Source organism: Dasypus novemcinctus, chromosome 23, assembly GCF_030445035.2.
Source record: "Dasypus novemcinctus isolate mDasNov1 chromosome 23, mDasNov1.1.hap2, whole genome shotgun sequence".
NCBI classification, from domain to species: Eukaryota; Metazoa; Chordata; class Mammalia; order Cingulata; family Dasypodidae; genus Dasypus; species Dasypus novemcinctus.
The window spans coordinates 14,594,845-14,614,265 of NC_080695.1; the positions used below are offsets into that span (position 1 = coordinate 14,594,845).

At 43.6% G+C, this 19,421-nt stretch overlaps 1 protein-coding gene and 1 long non-coding RNA gene across 3 annotated transcripts in view; both read right to left on the bottom strand.

Moving 5' to 3' along the window:
• LOC105746542 (uncharacterized) overlaps nucleotides 1–5,255 on the bottom strand; it is a 21,408-nt gene extending 16,153 nt beyond the window's left edge. Inside the window, exon 1 of the long non-coding RNA XR_001118871.4 lies at nucleotides 5,168–5,255. This is a non-coding gene — a long non-coding RNA (uncharacterized lncRNA). The remainder of the gene's footprint in view (nucleotides 1–5,167) is intronic.
• Nucleotides 5,256–7,472: 2,217 nt separating this feature from the next.
• Nucleotides 7,473–18,660, bottom strand: LOC101443236 (zinc finger protein 394). 2 transcript variants are annotated; one of them, XM_004462674.3, is made up of 3 exons: nucleotides 17,971–18,646; nucleotides 15,370–15,496; nucleotides 7,473–10,904 (listed from the first exon to the last, which is right to left on the bottom strand). In XM_004462674.3, the coding sequence occupies exons 1-3, from the start codon at nucleotides 18,421–18,423 to the stop codon at nucleotides 9,835–9,837; spliced, it is 1,650 nt and encodes a 549-aa protein (XP_004462731.1). In that variant the 5' UTR covers nucleotides 18,424–18,646; the 3' UTR covers nucleotides 7,473–9,834. The 2 variants fall into 2 exon arrangements, with proteins under 2 accessions (XP_004462731.1, XP_004462732.1); XM_004462675.4 differs by lacking the exon at nucleotides 15,370–15,496 and having other exon boundaries at nucleotides 17,971–18,660.
• Nucleotides 18,661–19,421: the final 761 nt, after the last annotated feature.

Below are 19,421 nucleotides of genomic sequence, written 5' to 3' on the forward strand. Positions count from 1 at the left end.
CCATTGCTGTGAAAGACAGTTTGACAGTTCCTCAGAAAGTTAAGTACAGAATTACCATAAGACCCGGCAATCCCACTACTAGGTCTATACTCAAACGAATTAAAAGCAGGGACTTCAACAGATATTTGCACACAAATGTTCTTAGTGGCATTATTCACAATTGTCAAAAGATGTAAGCAACCCAAGTGTCCATCAGCTGATGAAGAGATAAACAAAATGCGGAATATACACACAGTGCAATATTTTTCAACCCTAAAAAGGACTGAGTTGATCCACGCGACAACATGGATGAAACCTGAATGCATCAAGTTGTGTGAAATAAGCCACAAAGGGACAAATATTGTATGATCTCACTGAGATTAATTAGAATAATTCATTTAATTAGAATAAGCAAACTCATAGAGTCAGAATCTAGAATATAGGTTATGAGGTTTGGTGTGGCAGTTTGATATTTTTTATGAATCCCAAAAAGAGATATAGATCGTGTTTGTAAACTGCTCTGTTCCTCTGGGTCTAATACCCTTTGATTATATTAGACTCAGCTGAGGGAAGCAGACTTGGCCCAGTGGTTAGGGCGTCCGTCTAACACATGGGAAGTCTACGGTTCAAACCCCAGGCCTCCTTGAACCGTGTGCACCTGGACCACACGCAGTGCTGATGCGCGCAAGGAGTGCCCTGCCACGCAGGGGTGTCCCCGTGTAGAGGAGCCCAACGCGCAAGGAGTGCGCCCTGTAAGGAGAGACGCCCAGCACAAAAGAAAGCGCAGCCTGCCCAGGAATGGCGCCGCACACATGGAGAGCTGACACAACAAGATGACGCAACAAAAAGAAACACAGATTCCCGTGCCGCTGACAAAGACAGAAGCGGATAAAGAAGAACACGCAGTAAACAGACACAGAGAACAGAAATCTTGGGTGGGGGGGAAGGGGAGAGAAATAAATAAAATAAATGAATCTTAATTTAAAAAAAGATTCAGCTGAGATGCCCTTGATTAAATTATGTTAAGCTTAGGGCTTTGGTCCAACAACATCATCAGGGCAACTCAGTTTGAGTCCCTGTCCCCTTTGTGGGCTACATAAATAGAACACAGAAGAGATACCCAAGAAAAGACGAAGGGTGCTCCATAGACATAGAAAAGGATTCCGCAGCCCCAGGAAGAAAGATGAGCCATTTGCCAGATAGTTTACAGCTGACCTTGGGTGGAAACAAGCCTTCCAGCCTACAGCTGAGATCAGAAGGAGCTGGGACAACAAAGCCTTAAAAGAGAGAGGACATCGCAGACATCACCTGCTATCTTGCTTCAACAAGAATTTGGGTGAGGAAGTACCTCTTTTTTAAAAATTATTTAATATATTTTTTATTTATTTTTAAAAGATACATAGATCAGGGAAACGGACTTGGCCCAGTGGTTAGGGCGTCCGTCTACCACACGGGAGGTCCGCGGTTCAAACCCCGGGCCTCCTTGACCCGTGTGGAGCTGGCCCACGTGCAGTGCTGATGCGCGCAAGGAGTGCCGTGCCACGCAGGGGTGTCCCCCGCATAGGGGAGCCCCATGCGCAAGGAGTGCGCCCCGTAAGGAGAGCCGCCCAGCGCGAAAGAAAGTGCAGCCTGCCCAGGAATGGCGCCACCCACACTTCCCGTGCCGCTGACGACAACAGAAGCAGACAAAGAAACAAGATGCAGCAAAATAGACACAGAGAACAGACAACCGGGGGGGGGGGGGGGGTGAGGGGATTTAAATAAATAAATAAATCTTTAAAAAAAAAAAAAGATACATAGATCACACAGAAGTACCTCTTATAGTTCCTTGAGTTGGACTCTTTAGGGCCTTGTAACTGTAAGCCTTTACCCCAAATAAATACCCTTCACAAAAGCCAACAGATTTCTGGTACTTTGTATCAGCACCCCTTTGGCTGCCTAATACAGACAGGATGAGAGCGGGGAATAGGGAGTAAGGGCTTGAAATGTTATGGAGTTTCTATTTGGGACAATGGGAAAGTTTTGATAATAGACGGTTGTGAGAGTAGCACAACACTGTGAACATATTTAATGGCACTGAATTATATATTTGAATGTAGCTAAAAGGGGAATTTCAGGTTATACATATAGGGAAATAAAATGAAGTAGGAAAAAAATGAGGAAAGCTAAAGGCATTCCCAGATAAACAAAAGCTGAGGGACCAGCCCTATGAGTGATGCTAAAGGGAGTTCTGCAAGTTTAAGAAAGGGCAATAGGGAACAGGTGAAAGCTACATGAAGAAATAATGATGTCCAGTAAGATAATAGCATAGGTAAAAGCAAATGCCGGGGGAAACGGATGTGGCTCAAACAGGTGGGTGCCCACCTATCACGTGGGAGGTCCTGGGTTTGGTTCCTGGTGCCTCCTAAAGAGGACAAGCAAGATGGTGAGCTCATACCTGGGAAGCAGGCATGCAACCACTGAGCTACATCTATTTCCCACGTACAAATAAATCCATTTATTTATTTTTATAATTATTTTAATGTGTTGTTGGATTTGAAAGCACCTTTTTTTCTCTTCCCCTGCCCTTCCCCCACTTGTGCCTGCTGTTTTTGCTGTCTGTGTCCATTCACTGTGTGATCTTCTGCATCTGTTTCTTTTTCTCTTCTCGTCTTTCTCCTGTAGGATTCACCAGGATTCGAACCTGGGGACCTCTGATGTGGAGAGAGGTTCCCTGTCAATTGCGCCACCTCGATTCCTGTCTCTGCTGTGCTTCACCTTGACTCTCCCCTTCATCTCTCTTCTGTTGCATCATCATCTTGCTGTGTGACTCACTTGCGCAGGCACTGGCTCACTGCTCAGGCACTCGGCTTGCTGAGCAGGCACTCAGATTCCCATGCAGACAGTGGCTCGCTGTGCAGGCACTCGCGCGGGCACTCGACTCACCGTGCTGGCAACCACATGGGCTCTCGTCTCGCCACATGGGCACTGGCTCGCCACGCAAGCACACTTTCTCTTTTTATTCACCAGGAGGCCCCAGGGATTGAACCTGGCTCCTCCCATATGGTAGGCAAAGGCCCTATCACTTGAGCTACATCTGCTTCCCTTATTGTTCTTTGTAATTTTTTTTTAGATTTTTATTCTTATTACTTATTTCTCGCCACCCCCGCGTTGTTTGCATTTACTACCTGTTCATCTTCCTTGTTTCTTTTAGGAGGCACCAGGAATCAAACCTGGACTTCAATGTGGGAGGGAGGTGCCTAATCACTTCCCGGCTTTGTTGTATCTCTCGCTGTGTTTTTCCTTCATGTCTCTTGTTGCACCATCTTGTTACATCAGCTTGCTGCATCTGCCCATCATGCCAGCTTGCTGTCTTCTTTAGGAGGCACCAGGAACCAAACCAGGAATCTCCGTGTGGTAGGCAGGAGCTCAATCCCTTGACTCGCATCTGCTTCCCTCCAATGTATTTACTTTTAAACTCAAGGTGGAAAAGGGAGAAAAAGGGGACTGGGGACTGAGGAAGCAAAGCTACTCTGAAAAGAGATATCCATTACACTGAAGGAACAGGACTGAAGCAGAATATTTAGGATGAAAAAGAGGACATAAACACCCTGGGGATCCCTGGACTAAATAGAAGAAATAGTTGCCTGAAAAATGCATCAATGTCCATCATCTTCTCTACGGAGTAATAAGAAGACCAAGAATTCTAGACCAGATAGGAAGAGAAGCAAGACACGTTCCTCAGTTCAGCTAGTTTTCCTCAGAAAATGGCACAACTCTCTTTTCTTGTCAACTTCTCATAGTGATCCTCCGGCACCCAAGCTGGAGCCCCCTTGCTCTAGCACCTGCAGTTCCATGATCTACTCCTCTGTGTGCACACCACCCTCGGCTATTGAGGGTAAAGAACTGAGAGCCTATGCAGGTCTTCGGGGTGTCCAGGTAAGGTATGAGGATGGAATTACACGAACAGCCGATGGAAATTCTCCTGGTCAGAGCAGTCATTTCCTCCTTAGACTCCTCCTTCCAGCCTTGCCATTACACTGCTTTCACGGTTAGAGCTGCCCACTCTTGTGCAGCATGAAGGGCCAGCCAATATCCACTGAATTCGGGAGACAATCCAACCCAACCGGCTCCAAAGCTCCCTCGAGCAGAGGACAACTTTCAATTTCTTGCTGTTCTGTTTTGTTATGGTCCTTAGTCATGACTAATACTTTTCTGAATATACAAATGTGTGAAAGAAGTCACAAAGGCACTCACTCAATTAAAAAACAGAGAGAACAAAAGAATATTGAACTTTCAGCTAAACTTATTACCAAGAAGGTCTGAAAACAACCAAACTTCAGGAACATCTGTCTTTGTACAGGTAAGAAAAGCATGGCTACCACAGGTGTGAAGTTCATCCTAGTCATGCATGAGAAGACCCAGTGCAACGTTTTAAAGTTAGATGTAACCCAAGTGTGTAAAAATATGACAAAATGAAAGCACTCATCAATACAGCCTTAGGACATTTTAAAAATAACAATGATAAAACACAAACTGACCATCAAAAGTAGCTTGGCTGATACAGTTTGGATTTATGATTCTCTCTGATAACCACTTAAAGCATCCAGGCACTCGTGAGATTACAGGAAGGAGAACTATCCCTAGTCCTTGAGCCATAGGTAATTGCCAGATGCAGAGGGGCCTGGTCACAGAAAATGAGCAGCCACGTCCAGAAGCCCTCGGCCAGAGATGGAACTTCAAACCTATCAGTTGTACGGATGACGCCTGACATAGAAATTACCAGCTTTGTGGCGTCGTGGAAGACTAAAAGACAGTGGGTTGGATCATAGGCGAGTCCAAGCTATAGGAGAAAGACTAACGACTCACCCCAAAGACTGCACGAGGACATTATTGGATTCTTGGCCTGTGGCCAATGGCTAAACCATGTAGTCCGGCAAGTGGACCCTGGACAACTGGACAACTGGACAATCTGTGTGTGGAGCTGGATCACGACAGGCCCTTTGCTCACCAAGCGTTCAGCCGTGGGTTCTTACGGAGAGCAATGTGTGGATTTTGGGTACCCAAGACAAGTGGCCAAGGAGGCCTCCAGGACATGCTGTGACAGTCCAATGACCCCTTATTCCACTGGTTCACCTGGAGCGGCAACAATGGTGGCCTACGACTGTTCAGAAATTGACAAAATGTAGGACTCAGGTAGGCAACTCACCTCAGCCTCCGGGGCCGGACGACGTTCCCCTCTTGCCCCTCGCCGGCTCCGCCCCACGTTCTCTCTAGGAACCCAGGAGGCTTCGCAACTCTTTGGTGGAGTGCGTGAGAGCGCGACCTCGTCTCCCGCCCACTCCCGCCCTGGCCCAGGCCAATCACAGCCGTTGAGGGGCGGATCCTCCGCCGTCTGAGCCCCACGTGACTGCCCAGGCCTCGCCTCAACCGGCCCCGCCTCCCTGCCCTCGAATCCCTGTACTTAATTCCGGATGCGGGCTTTCCAGAACAGACCTTGGGCACTTTATAAACAAAGACATACTAAGACAAAAGATTGACAGGGCTTCGTTACTCTTTCTTGGCTCGATCAGGTTTTCCTTATAACAAGAATCTAAATTCCCACTGTGCTGAATGCTATAGAATAATATAGAGTAATAAGATTATTCCTCGCCCTTTACAATACAGTGATTGAAGATGGCTTAGGGTATATGTCCGTTTGCATGGCAGGGGACAAACGAAGCCTACAGCTAGTGTTGTAATAAGGAAACTGTTTTGGGGTAGAATCATTGAGATGGGGATTGATGTAGGATGATGAATACCTGAAAGTAACTTCTTTCTCTCTCTGTTGCCAGGATACAAAGTGAAGGATTATGTGTAAATTAGAAGGTAATGAGATGAAACCCTCTCTTGGTGCCAAGTTCCCTTTCTTGTGGTTGAGAATATCCTGTTGAAGCAAAGAAGTATAAAAACAAGCTTCAACGGTTGGCTGGACCTGTGCGGAAGAGCCTGGCTGTGCTCACCTCAACTTAATTAACACAGTAAAATTCCCACCCCTTTTTTGATCCTGCAATGTATGTGCATGATTTCCTGAACATACTAATCATACAATTATGTAACTAGCTAGGTATGTTCATCCATAGGCCTAAAAGCTAACGCATAATCAAATGCTCAGTAGTAATTTAGGATTAAAACAAGAGTGAAACCACCACATTCAGGTCTGAGTCGCTTCAGACTGACCTTGCCTCCTTACCTCTGCAGATGTAATAAATCTAAGTTCTGCCTAACTCTCATGTTAAAGCTTTTTTTCCTACATCTCTGGTTATTACCAAAGGCCCAGCTTTGGGACCTAACAAAGGGATATTTTAAAATTTTTTTTACAGAATTGGGGACTTTCCTTTAATTTCCTTTATTAAGTTGATGGTTTAGAGACCCAGGAATGGGAGGTGGGATTCTAAGAAGAAACATCTTGACCAAACACATATATGTGGAAAATTCAAGTAGTGTTCAAGCAACAGTAAATGACTACAGGGAGGTAGAAGAGGAAGGTAAGAATGGGGTGGGGCTGAAAATGCAGATGACAGGGCATTGTGAGTTTGCCCAGTTTGTATAGTAAAATGAACATTAGGCTAGGATGAGAAGACTTTCAGATTATAATATGGCTTGATCCCTTACTAGCTCTATGAAATTAGGAAAATAAGATTGATGAGTCTGGAGAATACACTGCATACCTTTCAAGGTTATCTCCTTTGATTCTTACCTGAGAATGCCTATGCATAAAGGAAAGCCTAGAGATAAGAGAAAATAAGTTGATGTACAGTAACAATTTTATCATACTATTGAGTCCCCATCCTCTTTTCCAAAGTGACACAGCTCATGGTGTGCTTCAGCTGATACCTAGGACATATCAATCTTAGCCCAGCACTCGTGTGGTAGTTTGGAGCTGTACAGACCCCAGAAAAACATACACTTAAATCTAACCCATTCCTACTTATCCACTGTAAGTAGGACCTTTTGATGAGGATTCTTTAGTGAAGGAGTGACCCACCTCATTCAGGATGGGTCTTAATCCTATTACTGGAGCCCTTTATAAACAGAAGCAAGACAAAGAGGAGAAAGCACAGAAGTTGAAATCAAGGAATCCTGAAGAGAAGGGAGAAAGCAGTAGACATGCCATGTGCCTTGCATGTAGCAGAGGAGTCCAGGATCACCAGCAGCCAGTCTTCGGGAAGAAAGCACCACCTTGAGGATGCCTTGATTTGGATATTTTCTCAGCCTCAAAACTATAAGCTAGTAAATCCCCATTATTCAAGCTGAACCATTTCATGGTATTTGCTTTAAGCGGTCTAGGAAACTAAAACAATTCAATACTAAATCTCATTGAAATAAATTAATTTCTCAGCATGACACCCTAAAGCCTTAATGCACCTATGCTAGCCTGCTCACAATTCCCTCCTGTTGACCATAAAGGGTGAAGAAGAGAACACATGCTATTTCTACTATGGTGTCTGCAATTGAAGAGGAGAGCTCTGAAAGGTGTTTAATTTGGTTTTATTTTTTTTGGCTGCTGAAGTGACAAGGGTAGAGTGGAACTTATAATATTATGAGTACAATTTGGCATTCCCTTTGGGGGCAAGCAATTGGGAATGTGTATTAAGAGCCATAAAATACATAAAGTACATAGATCCAGGAATTCAACTTCTGGGCATCCAACCTTAAGATTCTAAGGAACAATTCAGATTATGCTAAGATTACATTCACTACAGCACTGTTTTTTTCTCTCCCCTTCCCTCCCCCACCCCGGTTGTCTGTTTTCTGTGTCTATTTGCTGCGTCTTTTTGTCCATTTCTGTTGTTATCAGTGGCACGGGAATCTGTGTTTCTTTCTGTTGCATCATCTTGTTGTGTCAGTTCTCCGTGTGTGCAACACCATTCTTAGGCAGGCTGTACTTTTTGTCGTGCTGTGTGGCTCTCCTTACTGGGCTTACTCCTTGATCGTGGGGCTCCCCTATGCAGGGGGACACCCTTGCATGGCACGGCACTCCTTGTGCGCATCAGCACTGCACATGGGCCAGCTCCACACAGGTCAAGGAGGCCCGGGGTTTGAACCCCGGATCTCCCCTGTGGTAGATGGATGCCTTAACCCCTGGGCCAAGTCTGCCACCTGTTTCTAACAGTAAAGATAGAAATGCCTGAAATGTCCAAATAAAGGAAACTGGTTCTATCATTATATCCACTTGATTGAAATGATACAGCCATTAAGCATGATGGGTACAAACACTTAAGCCATAGCATTATATTTAAAGATGTAAAATATATATGCACTCTGATCTTTATTCTATAAAAAAACACACAGTTAAAATCAGAAGGAAAAAACACCAAAATGACAATAACAGGTTCATCAGGGTGGTAGGATTTGAGGTAATTTTTTCCCCTACTATTTTCTAAATTTCCAATAGCGTGCCTATATTCTATTAATTTAAAAAATAATGAAGGTTCTAAACAAATTTGGATATGATATTTTATCCGTATATATAATTGGAAAGATATGAGTTAGATTCTAATCTACATTCTTTCACAAAATAGTCATGTGCCTACCATTTAACCCAGTGGGGACAATAAAGGCAACCACACGTTCTTCCCTCATCTGCTTACCAAGGTGTGGAAAAAATATAGTACTGGAAAGCAGAAAGATCAAGTTTAAAGCTGAGAGCTTGTATTTTTGGTAACCATGTGAGTGTACACAACTGCACCTACTGCTCCTCCATCCCCTCTACTGGGCTCCACAGCTCACCGTGCAAAGATGTTCTGCCTGGACCAGAGAGGATGAGAGGGGTCAGACACAATGAGCAAATCATGGGGAGGTGGACATTCACTAATGCAACCAAAGCAAAAAGGGATAAACTAGTGCTCAGGTTTATTGGTCAAACAATCAGATCTCCTGAGATCTTAAAGCATGAGGCATTAGCCTCAAGTGTTTGTCATTGTAAAAGGAGTTTACACAGCCTCTTACTTCATAGGATTGCATGGAAAGCAAATGGAAAAATGTGTATGAATGCACTTCCTGAACAGTCGTACATAGTATCAGCACCCACTGCTTTCACAAGCAGTTAACTAGTTACTTCAGTCCTGTCTTTTCCTTTAAGAGTGTCCCCAAGGAAATCCCGTGGGAATACTTCCTATGTCCCAAATATTAAGAATTCTCTCTAGGGAAAAAAAAATTTTTTTCAAGGACCCACAAAAACACTTAGTGAAAACTTCAGTGATGACCTTGTTTTACAAACTAGAAGTTATCCTGTGAAAAAGATATAACAAGAATATATGTCCATGTCTATGGGTGGGAATTTTTTTTTTGCCTTTCTTGTTTTTAAAGAAAGTAACAGAAGTTATAAAACTGAACTCCTAAACTCAGAGGACGGGAAAGAGGAACACTACAAAATTAACTTTAAAAAAAAAAAAAAAAAGCAGAGTACCTCTTATAGACACGAACTTTACAAGTCACTGTCATACTTAAGAAGTAGCTGAAGTCCTCTCCTCCATCTAGGTAGAAAGATGTCCAGTGATTAAAAATAAATTCTTAGGGAAGAATTTGGGAGTGGGCAAGATTTGATCCAAAAGCAGTAGGAAGAGTGAAATGACAAGAACAAAATTCTGTATGAGTCAGCCTTGCTCTTATAATTGAGGTCTTTTACACAGAACCACTTCATCTTTTGGAGAGCTTCCCTACTTATACATTCCTCCTTCATTGCAATAGTATCTGTTGAGCCTCACGTGAGACTGACTCTATCTTGTGGGAAACCCAAAGAAATATGACCCATGACTGAAACACTTCAAATACCAAAGGATATAATCCTAGACATTGTAAACAAAGCAACCAACCAGATCATGGAGAAGCATGTCAACATGATGAGATTTTATTTCTATGGATTCTTTGGTGTTGGGTACGGTCCCAACTTCGTCTAAAGCTTGCCCCACATTCAGGACATTGATAAGGTTTCTCTCCAGTGTGAATTCTCCGGTGTTTAGAGAGTGTTGCACTCTCACTGAAGCTTTTCCCACAGACAGAACATCCATAAGGTTTCTCTCCAGTGTGGACTCTCTGGTGTCTGGAGAGGAGAGAGCGCTGTTTGAAGCTCTTCTCACATTCTCCACATTTAAAAGATCTCTCCCTTTTATGTGTTCTCTGGTGACTAAGAAGGTTGGAAATATGACAGACTTCCCCACATTCATCACATTTATAGTACTGCTCTCCTGAGTGGTTTCTTAGATGCCAGCTTAGATGGGAGATCTGTCGGAAGCTTTCCCCACATTTAGGACACTTATATGGCTTTTCACCTGTATGAGTCCTCTGGTGATTAGTAAGGGCTGCACTCTGACTAAAGCTTTTCCCACACTCTTGACATTCATACGGTTTTTCACCAGTATGGACTCTCTGGTGTCTTAAGAAGTCTGAACGCTGTTTGAAACTCTTCTCACAGTCATCACACTTATAAGGTCTTTCTTCACGGAATCGCCTCTGGGTCCCCAGAAGGCCAGGGCTATGGACATTTTCCTCACTGTCAATAGATGTTTGGAGCTTCACCACATCTAAACTCTGTTTGCAATTGTTACCACCTACGGCACTTTTATTGGGACTCTCTGTTGTTTGGCTATGCGGGTCAAGAACAAAGTTTGAACATTTGGCCCTGTTTCCAAATCTACTCTTTTTACAGTCTCTCTCTTTGAAGGAACCATTCTTGTTGAAATCCAACATGCTAGTGAATCCTTGATCTTCAGAATTTTCAACTTTCAACACAGAGGGATTTCTTTTCTGCTTTTCTACTCTGTCATTGTGGGTAACGCCAAATGCAGAGAATAGGGGAGCCTTTTTCTGGAACCCTTCTTCTTGTAGCCACCTCTGTTGTCCTGCTTCTTCTAAAATTTCTTGCTTTGGAATCAAGTCTTTGTTCTCAGATCTTGTTTCCAAACCTGTAACAATAAAATAGAAAACAAAGGAATTTCATTCATGTTCTAAGTGATGTAAGTGCTAGCAGAAAAACCACCAAATAACTTTTAATATTCTCCATTAAGCCTCTCCTGAAGTTAAAAAAATATTTTCATTAACCTGACAGATTTGCTCACATCTAACAGCACAAACCCCCTCTCTTTCCCTTTATACTTTGCCTATTCTCACCAACTGATATTTCTCCCTGTGCCCCACTCCAATGTTTTACAAGCTAATATATCATGAAAGGTAAATTAGGAAGGGGTACCCAGAAAACAGTATAGCCTACAACTTTGTAAAGCATGGGCTCAGTACTATAAATGCCTAGCCATGATAACTTGGGCATGTGGAGGAACAGGGTTAACTGGCAACTAGTTGGTGATGGCTCTGGAAGTAAAAGAGGATGTGGGGGTTCTCTTTCCACTTAAATTCTGTAGTTCCACAACTCATTAGGATATATATAACCAAATAAGGACTATAAAAGAAAAGAAAATTATAGGCCAATCTCAGAAATATAAATGAATGCATCCTAAATAAAATGTTAGTAAACGAAATTCAGTGGCGTATTTTAAAAATATAATAATGGTGTATCAGACCAACTAGTTTATCCTATGAATGAAGGCTGGTTTAACAAAAGAAATTCATCTGATGAGTTATAACGGTAGACATAGCTGGTGCCTCCAAGGTCTGAAGGCAGGGTGGGCAGGGTGGGCAGGGTGGGGAACAGGGGAGATAAGAGTAGGTCTGGCTGAGAGTTTATCAAAGGAATAGTCAAATCACCAGATTCCCTCAATTCAGGAGCAGTTTTTCAGTTTACTCTCCAGGAAGGCTGAACCAGATAACTTCTGGATCAGGGACATCACGTACAGCCGAGAGCAGGGACAGATACTACTCTCAAATCACGGAATCAAGGGAAAACTGATGCACTAACCGGTAGAACCTCGACTCTAGTCACCTTCCTAAGTTCAGGTCCCAAATTGTTAGGACCAAAGCTTCCAACCTCCGGGAAGAAAGGGCAGGGATTTTTATATCTGTTCATATGCTTTATTCCCTATTGTATCCTCAGTAGCTACAACATGTGCCTGGCTCATTGTAAACACTCAATATTTATTGAATTAATCTCTAATAAAAATTACCGATCCAGGCCTAAAGACCTAGAGACAGTGACATACCTACAGATATGGGAAAGCCCAAGTGAAAGTACAGCTGATTACCAACTCTACAGTGAGGATCACCAGTACCACAGGTCCTATTCCAATAGACAGAGTTTCCTGTCAGAATTCTCATGTTTGACTTATAGATCAAATGGAAAGTTAGTATTTACCAACATTTCTGGAAAACCTCTACTATAAATGCTGATGAGACAGGCAAGGCATGAAACAAAGGAAAACTTTTGATAACCTATAATTAATATTCTCAGAGAGATAAGACATTGTATCCATGAAACAAGGAGGCTGTAAGAGAAAGAGTATTTAAAGACCAAGAAAAAACTTTTGACAACATAAATTGTAGCTGAAAATACTGCAACATAGAGTTAAAGATAAAGTTAAGGAATCTCCTAGAATGTCAAACCGTAAGACCAAAAAAAAAAAGGAAAATGGGAAGCAGGGTGGAGGGGACCTTAAAATCATCAGTCTATGAATTTCAACACCTGACTGAAAGGATTTCCAAAAAGAGAAGAGAAAAAATGGGGATTAAAAATTATATAAATGAAATAGTATTATAGAAAATTTCTCACAAAACCAAAGAAATGGGTATCTATAATCTCACGGTTCACCTATTGCTTATAACAGTGAACAACAAAAAAAAATTTAAACCTCACACTAAACCACATTCATAGTGAATTTTCAGACTACCAGGAATAGATGCTAACAGTTTCCTGACAAAACAAACAGATCACACACGAAGGATAAAACAGTACAATGGCATTAGGTTTCTTAATAGCAACATGACAAGCAAGCTAGAAAATTCGCTGTCTTCAAAATTCAAAGATAAAATCATTTTCAACCTAGAATGCTATATCCAGCCATACAATATGAGCAAAATGTGAGAAAAAAATAGACATTGTCAGCATACAAATTTCAAAAAATATTAGCTCCCATGTATATGTTCTCTGGAGGCTACTGGAAGAAGGGGTCCACCAAATCAGGGGACCAGACCAAAGAAGAAAATGTTATGGGATCCATTTAGGAGAAAAGGATTTCCCAGGAAGATAGTGAAGGGAAGCTGTAGGACAACAGTTGAGTCATGGGTCTGGAGAATTAGCCTATTCTCACTGGAGTAGGGGAGACTCCAGGAGGGACTGTTCTAAGCAGGATGAAAAAAAAGTGAAACTCACAGAAAATCCATGTGTACACACTAGAAAGAGTTTACATTTTCTAACTGGGAGTATGATAACTGAAATTGGGGGAAAAACAGCATCAGCATCTTATTTAGAAATATGTCCTATATTTACACAGCTAAAATATTCAAAGTTAAAGTTACTGTCTCTGCAAAGTTGGCATCAGGATTCAGGACCTGATACTTTCCTAAGAAAACTCGAAACATACAAACCAAAGAGTAAAAGCTTGAGAAAGTTGAGTATATTAAAATTTTAAAATTCTATGTAACAAAAGACACTACAGTGAAAAAGAAAACCCACTTATATGCCTAGTAAAATAAACGATTCCTATCAAAATATGAAAAACTACCACAAAATGAATTTTTAAAAGATAATGGGGGAGGAAGAGAGAAAAAGGATGAAAACAGACAATTCACAGGAAAGGAAGCCAAAATGCCCAATAAGTATCTGAAAAGATATTTAACCTAGTAGAATCTAGGGTAACACAAGTTAAAACAAGATCCCATGCATCCATCAACCCATCCAGTATTACTATGTGCTGGCACTGTCCCAGAAGCTTGGGCTATCAATGAACAGAACAGACAAAGATCCCTGCCTTCGTGGAGCTTACATTCAAGAAGGGGTAGAAAGGCAATATGTAAACTCCACAGGCTGTGAGATGGTGACAAATGCTATAGACAGAGTTGATCAAGTAAGGGGAACTGGTGGTATGGGAGGAAGAGACAGTGGAGGGTAAGGTACAGTATTAAATGTGTGGCCAACATTAGGCCTTACAGAAAAGATGAGATTTGAGCAAAGACATGAAGCAGGTGAGTTCATTTAGCATAGAAGAAAGTTCTGAAGAGAGCAATTGCTGCAGAGACCACAAGGCAGGGCATGTCCAAGGCACAGCAAGACCCATATGGCTGCAGCAGAGTGGGTGAAGGGGAGAGCAGGAGATGGGTCAGTGAGGTAATGGGAGCCATGCCCCAGCAGACACCTGAGGCCAAGGCTTTTACTCTGCATGAAATAGGGAGCCATGATGGGTTCTGAATAGAGGAGGGTCGTGACCTGCCTAACATTTTAAAAGGAACACTCTGGCTACTGTATTGAGAACAAACTCGTGGCAGGCCTCACACCATCAGCTGGATCCATTAAATGTGGAAAAAGATACAGAGAAAGAATTCTCATGGACTGCTGGTAGAAGTATAAATCAGGTACAATTCCTTTGGATAGCAAAATGGGAAGATCTAAGTATATTCTCTTGAGAAACTCCTACATGTGAACACAGGGAGAAATATACAAGAATGTTCAGTATAACTATTTGTAATGGTGAAAATTAGAAGCCCACATGTCCATTAAGAATAGAATGGATAAATGAATTTTGAAATATTCCTCCAATGAAATATACAGGTGTTAAATTGAATAAGCTACAGCTACATGTCTTAACATGGATAAATCTCACAAGTGTAATGTTGAGCAGAAAAGGCAGATGCAAAAGAATCATATAGTGATGATACAATTTATATACCATAAAAACGTAAAAAAACAATATACATGGTGGGTGTGGGTGGGTGTGGCTACATGTATAGGTAGGAAGAATGCAAAAATATGCGTGGAAATTATAAATAGCACAATCAGGACACTGGTTACCGCTGCAGAGGGAGAGAGACCAGCCTGAGGGAGAGGACACAAGAGCCCCACATAGCACCTGTAATGTAATGTTCTTGGGGGTAAGAAAATCGAGCCAGATGGACAAATATTAAATTTGGTAAACTTGGGTAACAGACACACAGGTAGTCATTGTATTTTCATGCTTTTCTACATACAGGAAATGTTTTATTAAAAATGAACAAAACTGGGAGTGGATGTAGCTCAAGTGGTTGAGTGCCTGCTTCCCATACATGAGATTCTGGGTTCGATTTCTTGTATCTCCAAAAAGAACCAAATGGAAAAGCTGAATCTCCTGCCTGGCAACAGACAACAGAAAAGTTCTGCTGGGATCACAAAGAAGACTCTAACCTATTTCTGAAAATGCCAGATAGGCTCAGGGATCAAAATCCAAAATACTGAACCAAACTCTTCTTGAATCACACACGGCTATGAACAGGCAAACGGATAGTCCTTACTCAGCGAGAACGTGTTTCCGTGATCCTTCTGCACCCTCTCTCTGTCGAAGTCCCTCTGAGCTGGGTCCAGCTGTTCGCACTCTTCCCTAGGTAGGGATATGGCCACTTCTTTGAATGTTGCCAACGCCTGAAAGAACATGAGATCCCCGTTTACTACCTGCTGTCCCTGGATGGTGTGGTCACTGGTCTCAGGATGAGGCGAGACTCCTGAGAGTAAAGAGGAAGTGCTGACAGTGGAGGAACAATCAGGACTGTGGAGTCTTTACCAGTGAGTCTTGTACTAACCAGGGAGTTTCAAAGTGATCAAAAATAGAGGCTAATAATCTGCAACCCTCAAAAGTCTTTCTGTGGACTGTCTACACAAATATGGGGTATGAGCAAAATATCTGCCTTATATCACTGTAACTTATCAAAATGGAAACCTGATATAGATTACAGATAAACGCATAACCAGACAGTCCTGAGTTCCAATCCTGGCTCCCTGAGACGCAGTTTCTTCATGTGTGAAATGGCTGCAAATGTTTATATCAAGAAGACAGAAGGTACCTCACACAGAGCAAATGCTCAGGAAATCTTATTTCCTTTCCCTTCCCCCGAGCACTTCCAATAAGACAATTACCCAACAAGACGGTCTTCTGAGGTGGTTATATAAGTATAGATTGACTATTCGCACTTCAACCACAATTCTTCATGAGAAGGTTCTAAACCTGGTAAGGTGGACAGTGACAGGTCATAAGCCAACCCCAAGGCGCTTACTCCTTGACAAGGGAGGGGACTGGGAAGACACCTTCTGCTTTTTCACTGGTTCCTTCTCTCCCACAAACAGCTGGTACCATCATCCACCATCTTTTGCTTACATTGTGTTAAAATCCAGACAATAGCCAACACCCTACAATGTGTCCAACAGGATGCCAGGGATCATGCAGAGCGCTGACAGGAGTAAAACGCCCTCCTTGGCTCCTCCCCAATACCAGAGATGCAGAGAATGAGATGGTCGGGAACCTCCTTGGGCTCCAGGGGCTTCAGCACCTCATACCCTTCCTAAGCAACTGGCTCGTGTCATTCCTTCCTTAGTTCCAGCTTAAGTGACAGCCTGTCCTTGCTGCTGGTTAGATTATGACTGTGGCAGTAAGAATGCAGCTGGAAATGAAGAGTCAACCATTCCGGAATCTTCTGGTTGCTTCTCTCAGTCCTTCCCCAGTTCAGCAGTGTGGCCTTGCGGTAAAGTGCGGGGATTCTGGAAGCAGCCCCCAGGTCTGAATCCTAGTTCTCTTCTTACTGAACAAAAGACTTTGGACAAGTTGAAAAAGCCTCCTAGGTTTTTCTGACCCTTCACCCTTCCTTTCCTTGCCTAGACTCCTTTTCGTTTAGAAGTGCCAGACCTTCAGAGCAACGGATGGACTATATCCATCTTCTACAAATATTACTTCTCCTCCCAGCAGGGCTTTTCATGACACTGGCCAGCCATTAGTTTGTTCGATAATTAAATATAAATAAAACATAACTACATGCTGCAGCGACATAGATGAGTACTTATTTCCAACCCGGTCAGAGTTTAAAAACTAGGTAAGAGACCCAAAAGGGAATGTTCAGAGAAATGCATTCAAACAGAGTACTAGGAATCCTCAGGTGTTAGAACTGGAAAACCTACAGCCAGGTGACCAAGTCGAACAGCTGCTTAATCCCCTGCTTCTCTTTCCCCCTTTAAAACCAACCTTGGAGACCTCCCATCAGCTGCTTAAGGGTGTTGATAACTACACAGTAGAATGTGCCCTTTCTCCTGTTTTCAGGGGAGAAAGAGTTAGTTGGAAAAGCATGACAGGTCATCAGTAAAAAGTCTGAACACGTGACACACAGCTATGAGCCAAGATCACACGTTTCTGCTGATGTCTGAATACAATGTCACTAAATATTTCATTCTTTTGACTGCCGGACTGTGTTTTTTGATGGCTAAATTACTTTTAGGTTTGTTTACTCCAGCAACAGCTGAATGGGAATAAATGGCCAGAAACAAAACAGTACAGAAGGAGGTTTACAGCAAGGCATGGCTTATTTCAAGCTTACTACATTATACTGAGTCTACCTTGGCTGAAAACCCACCAGTGATGCAAACTTTCCACGGAACACTAGGTAATGTTTGTAGGTTGAAAATTTTTAAAAGACAATCATTATTATCGTGGGAGGAGGGGGTGGCCAAACCGTTAAAAAATAAAAAGGAATTCTCACAGGGTGCCAGGTGGCTCAGTGGGTGAACACAGGCTTCCCATACCTGAGGTCCCTGGGTTCAAGTCCCTGCCCTCATATCTCAAAAAAGAAAAGAAAAGAAATTCTCACAAAGTGCTGGGAAATTGTTCTTCTGGCAAAAGTAGTTTAAGAAGATCAGCCCACTTTCCAAAGTACAGATCTCCTGACATCTTTCTTTCCCGTCATTTCCCGAATGGATTTCTTTGCCACTGTTTCCCACAGAAAGGAAGTTCTCATGCACATCCCGAAGTTCACACAAAAAGTATTAAGGAAGGAAAGAAAGCCTGAAACCCAGAGCATCCCATTCACTTCCACGTTCCACATTCTCACGCCCAGAAGCTGCCTTTCACTTCTCACCTGCGGTGTGGCCCCAACCAGCGCTCTCTGAAAGGCCTGCACCACGGCCGTCGCCTCCTCCCCGCTCTCGGGGCCGTGCTCCCGCACCCACACCTGCAACTCCTCGGGCAGGATGGTCAGGAACTGCTCCAGCACCAGCAGCTCCACGATCTGCTCCTTGGTGCGCAGCTCGGGCCTCAGCCACCGACGACAAAATTCCCTGAGCCGGCTCAGAGCCTCTTCGGGCCCAGCCACCTCCTGGTAACGAAACTGCCTAAAAAGCTGTCGGAAAGTTTCTGAGTCCTGACAGTCCCCGGGCAGGTCGGATTCCAGACCTCCGGAGGAGTCTTCCTCCACTTTCACTATCAAAAGTCCCTCCCGCACGGGCGGGGCTGCGCCGCCGCTGAGCCTCGCCGCCTTCACGCAGTGTCCCGCCTCAGCGTCAACCCTCTGGGCGCTCAACCACGAACTCATCTTTCCTCGGCCTGTGCCGACCTCCCGCGAGTTTTGACTTTTAGGTAAGAGAGCAAACGCTGCAAAAAACTAAAGAACTCATCGGCCGTCCCCAAAGCACATGCGCACGACAGTCGGGCCCCAAACACAGGGCCCCGAGCTGGGGCTCCCGCCTTTCCGCACCTCTTCAGCCTAGGACCTGCTCAACCCAGGGACCAAGAAACACACACCGTGCCGGAAGTGCGTCACCGACTCCTGAGCTTCTCGGCCTGGGTATTCCCCGGGTCTCTCTAGGCGACCCGTAGGCGTGGCTGCATCTCGGTGGTTCGCCCTCCCCTGGCCGCCGGTCCTGGACCAGTTCCCGCGGCCCAAGAAATAAGTCGGCTCCCTAGAGGATGGTCGAGCGTCCAGCGCAGGGAACATTCAGGGTTTGGAGGAGAAGAAGGAAAAAAAAGCAACCAAGAGTTTCCATGTACGTCAGATGTTATCACCTTTGAGCCTAACAAAGGGGAAGAAATTGAGACCAAAGCAGTTGCCTTGCCAGTGTCAAGCCGCTGGTTACTGGTGAATGAAACTCATACGCCCATTCAAATTCCAAACTTAAGGTCTTCTACTGCTATGCTGTCTATTTGTTGTAATAATAATTTCTGGATAAAGCTGCATGCAAGGAATGCCGTGCCACGCAGGGGTATCTCCCGCAAAGGGTAGCCCCACGCACAAGGTGTACGCCCCATAAGGAGAGATGCCCCAGGCAGAAAAAGTGCAGCCTGCCCAGGAGTGGCGCCGCACACACAGAGAGCTGATGCAGCAAGATGACGCAACAAAAAGAGACACAGATTCCAGGTGCCACTGATGAGAATGCAGGCAGACACAGAAGAACACACAGCAAATGGACACAGAGAACAGACAATGAGGGGGGGCAGGGGAGAAAAATGAATTTTAAAAATCAGTTCAAAATGGATTGAAGACCAAAATTTAAGAGCCAGAACTATAAAACTCCTAAAAGACAGTGTAGGGAA

Coding starts and splice junctions, on each gene's coding strand:
- LOC101443236 (XM_004462674.3), bottom strand. CDS start 18,423: ATGAGTTCGTGGTTGAGCGCCCAGAGGGTTGACGCTGAGGCGGGACAC. Junction 15,497..17,970: donor TGGTTGGGGCCACACCGCAG/GTGAGAAGTGAA, acceptor ATGTTCTTTCAG/GCGTTGGCAACATTCAAAGA. Junction 10,905..15,369: donor CGGAAACACGTTCTCGCTGA/GTAAGGACTATC, acceptor TTATTGTTACAG/GTTTGGAAACAAGATCTGAG.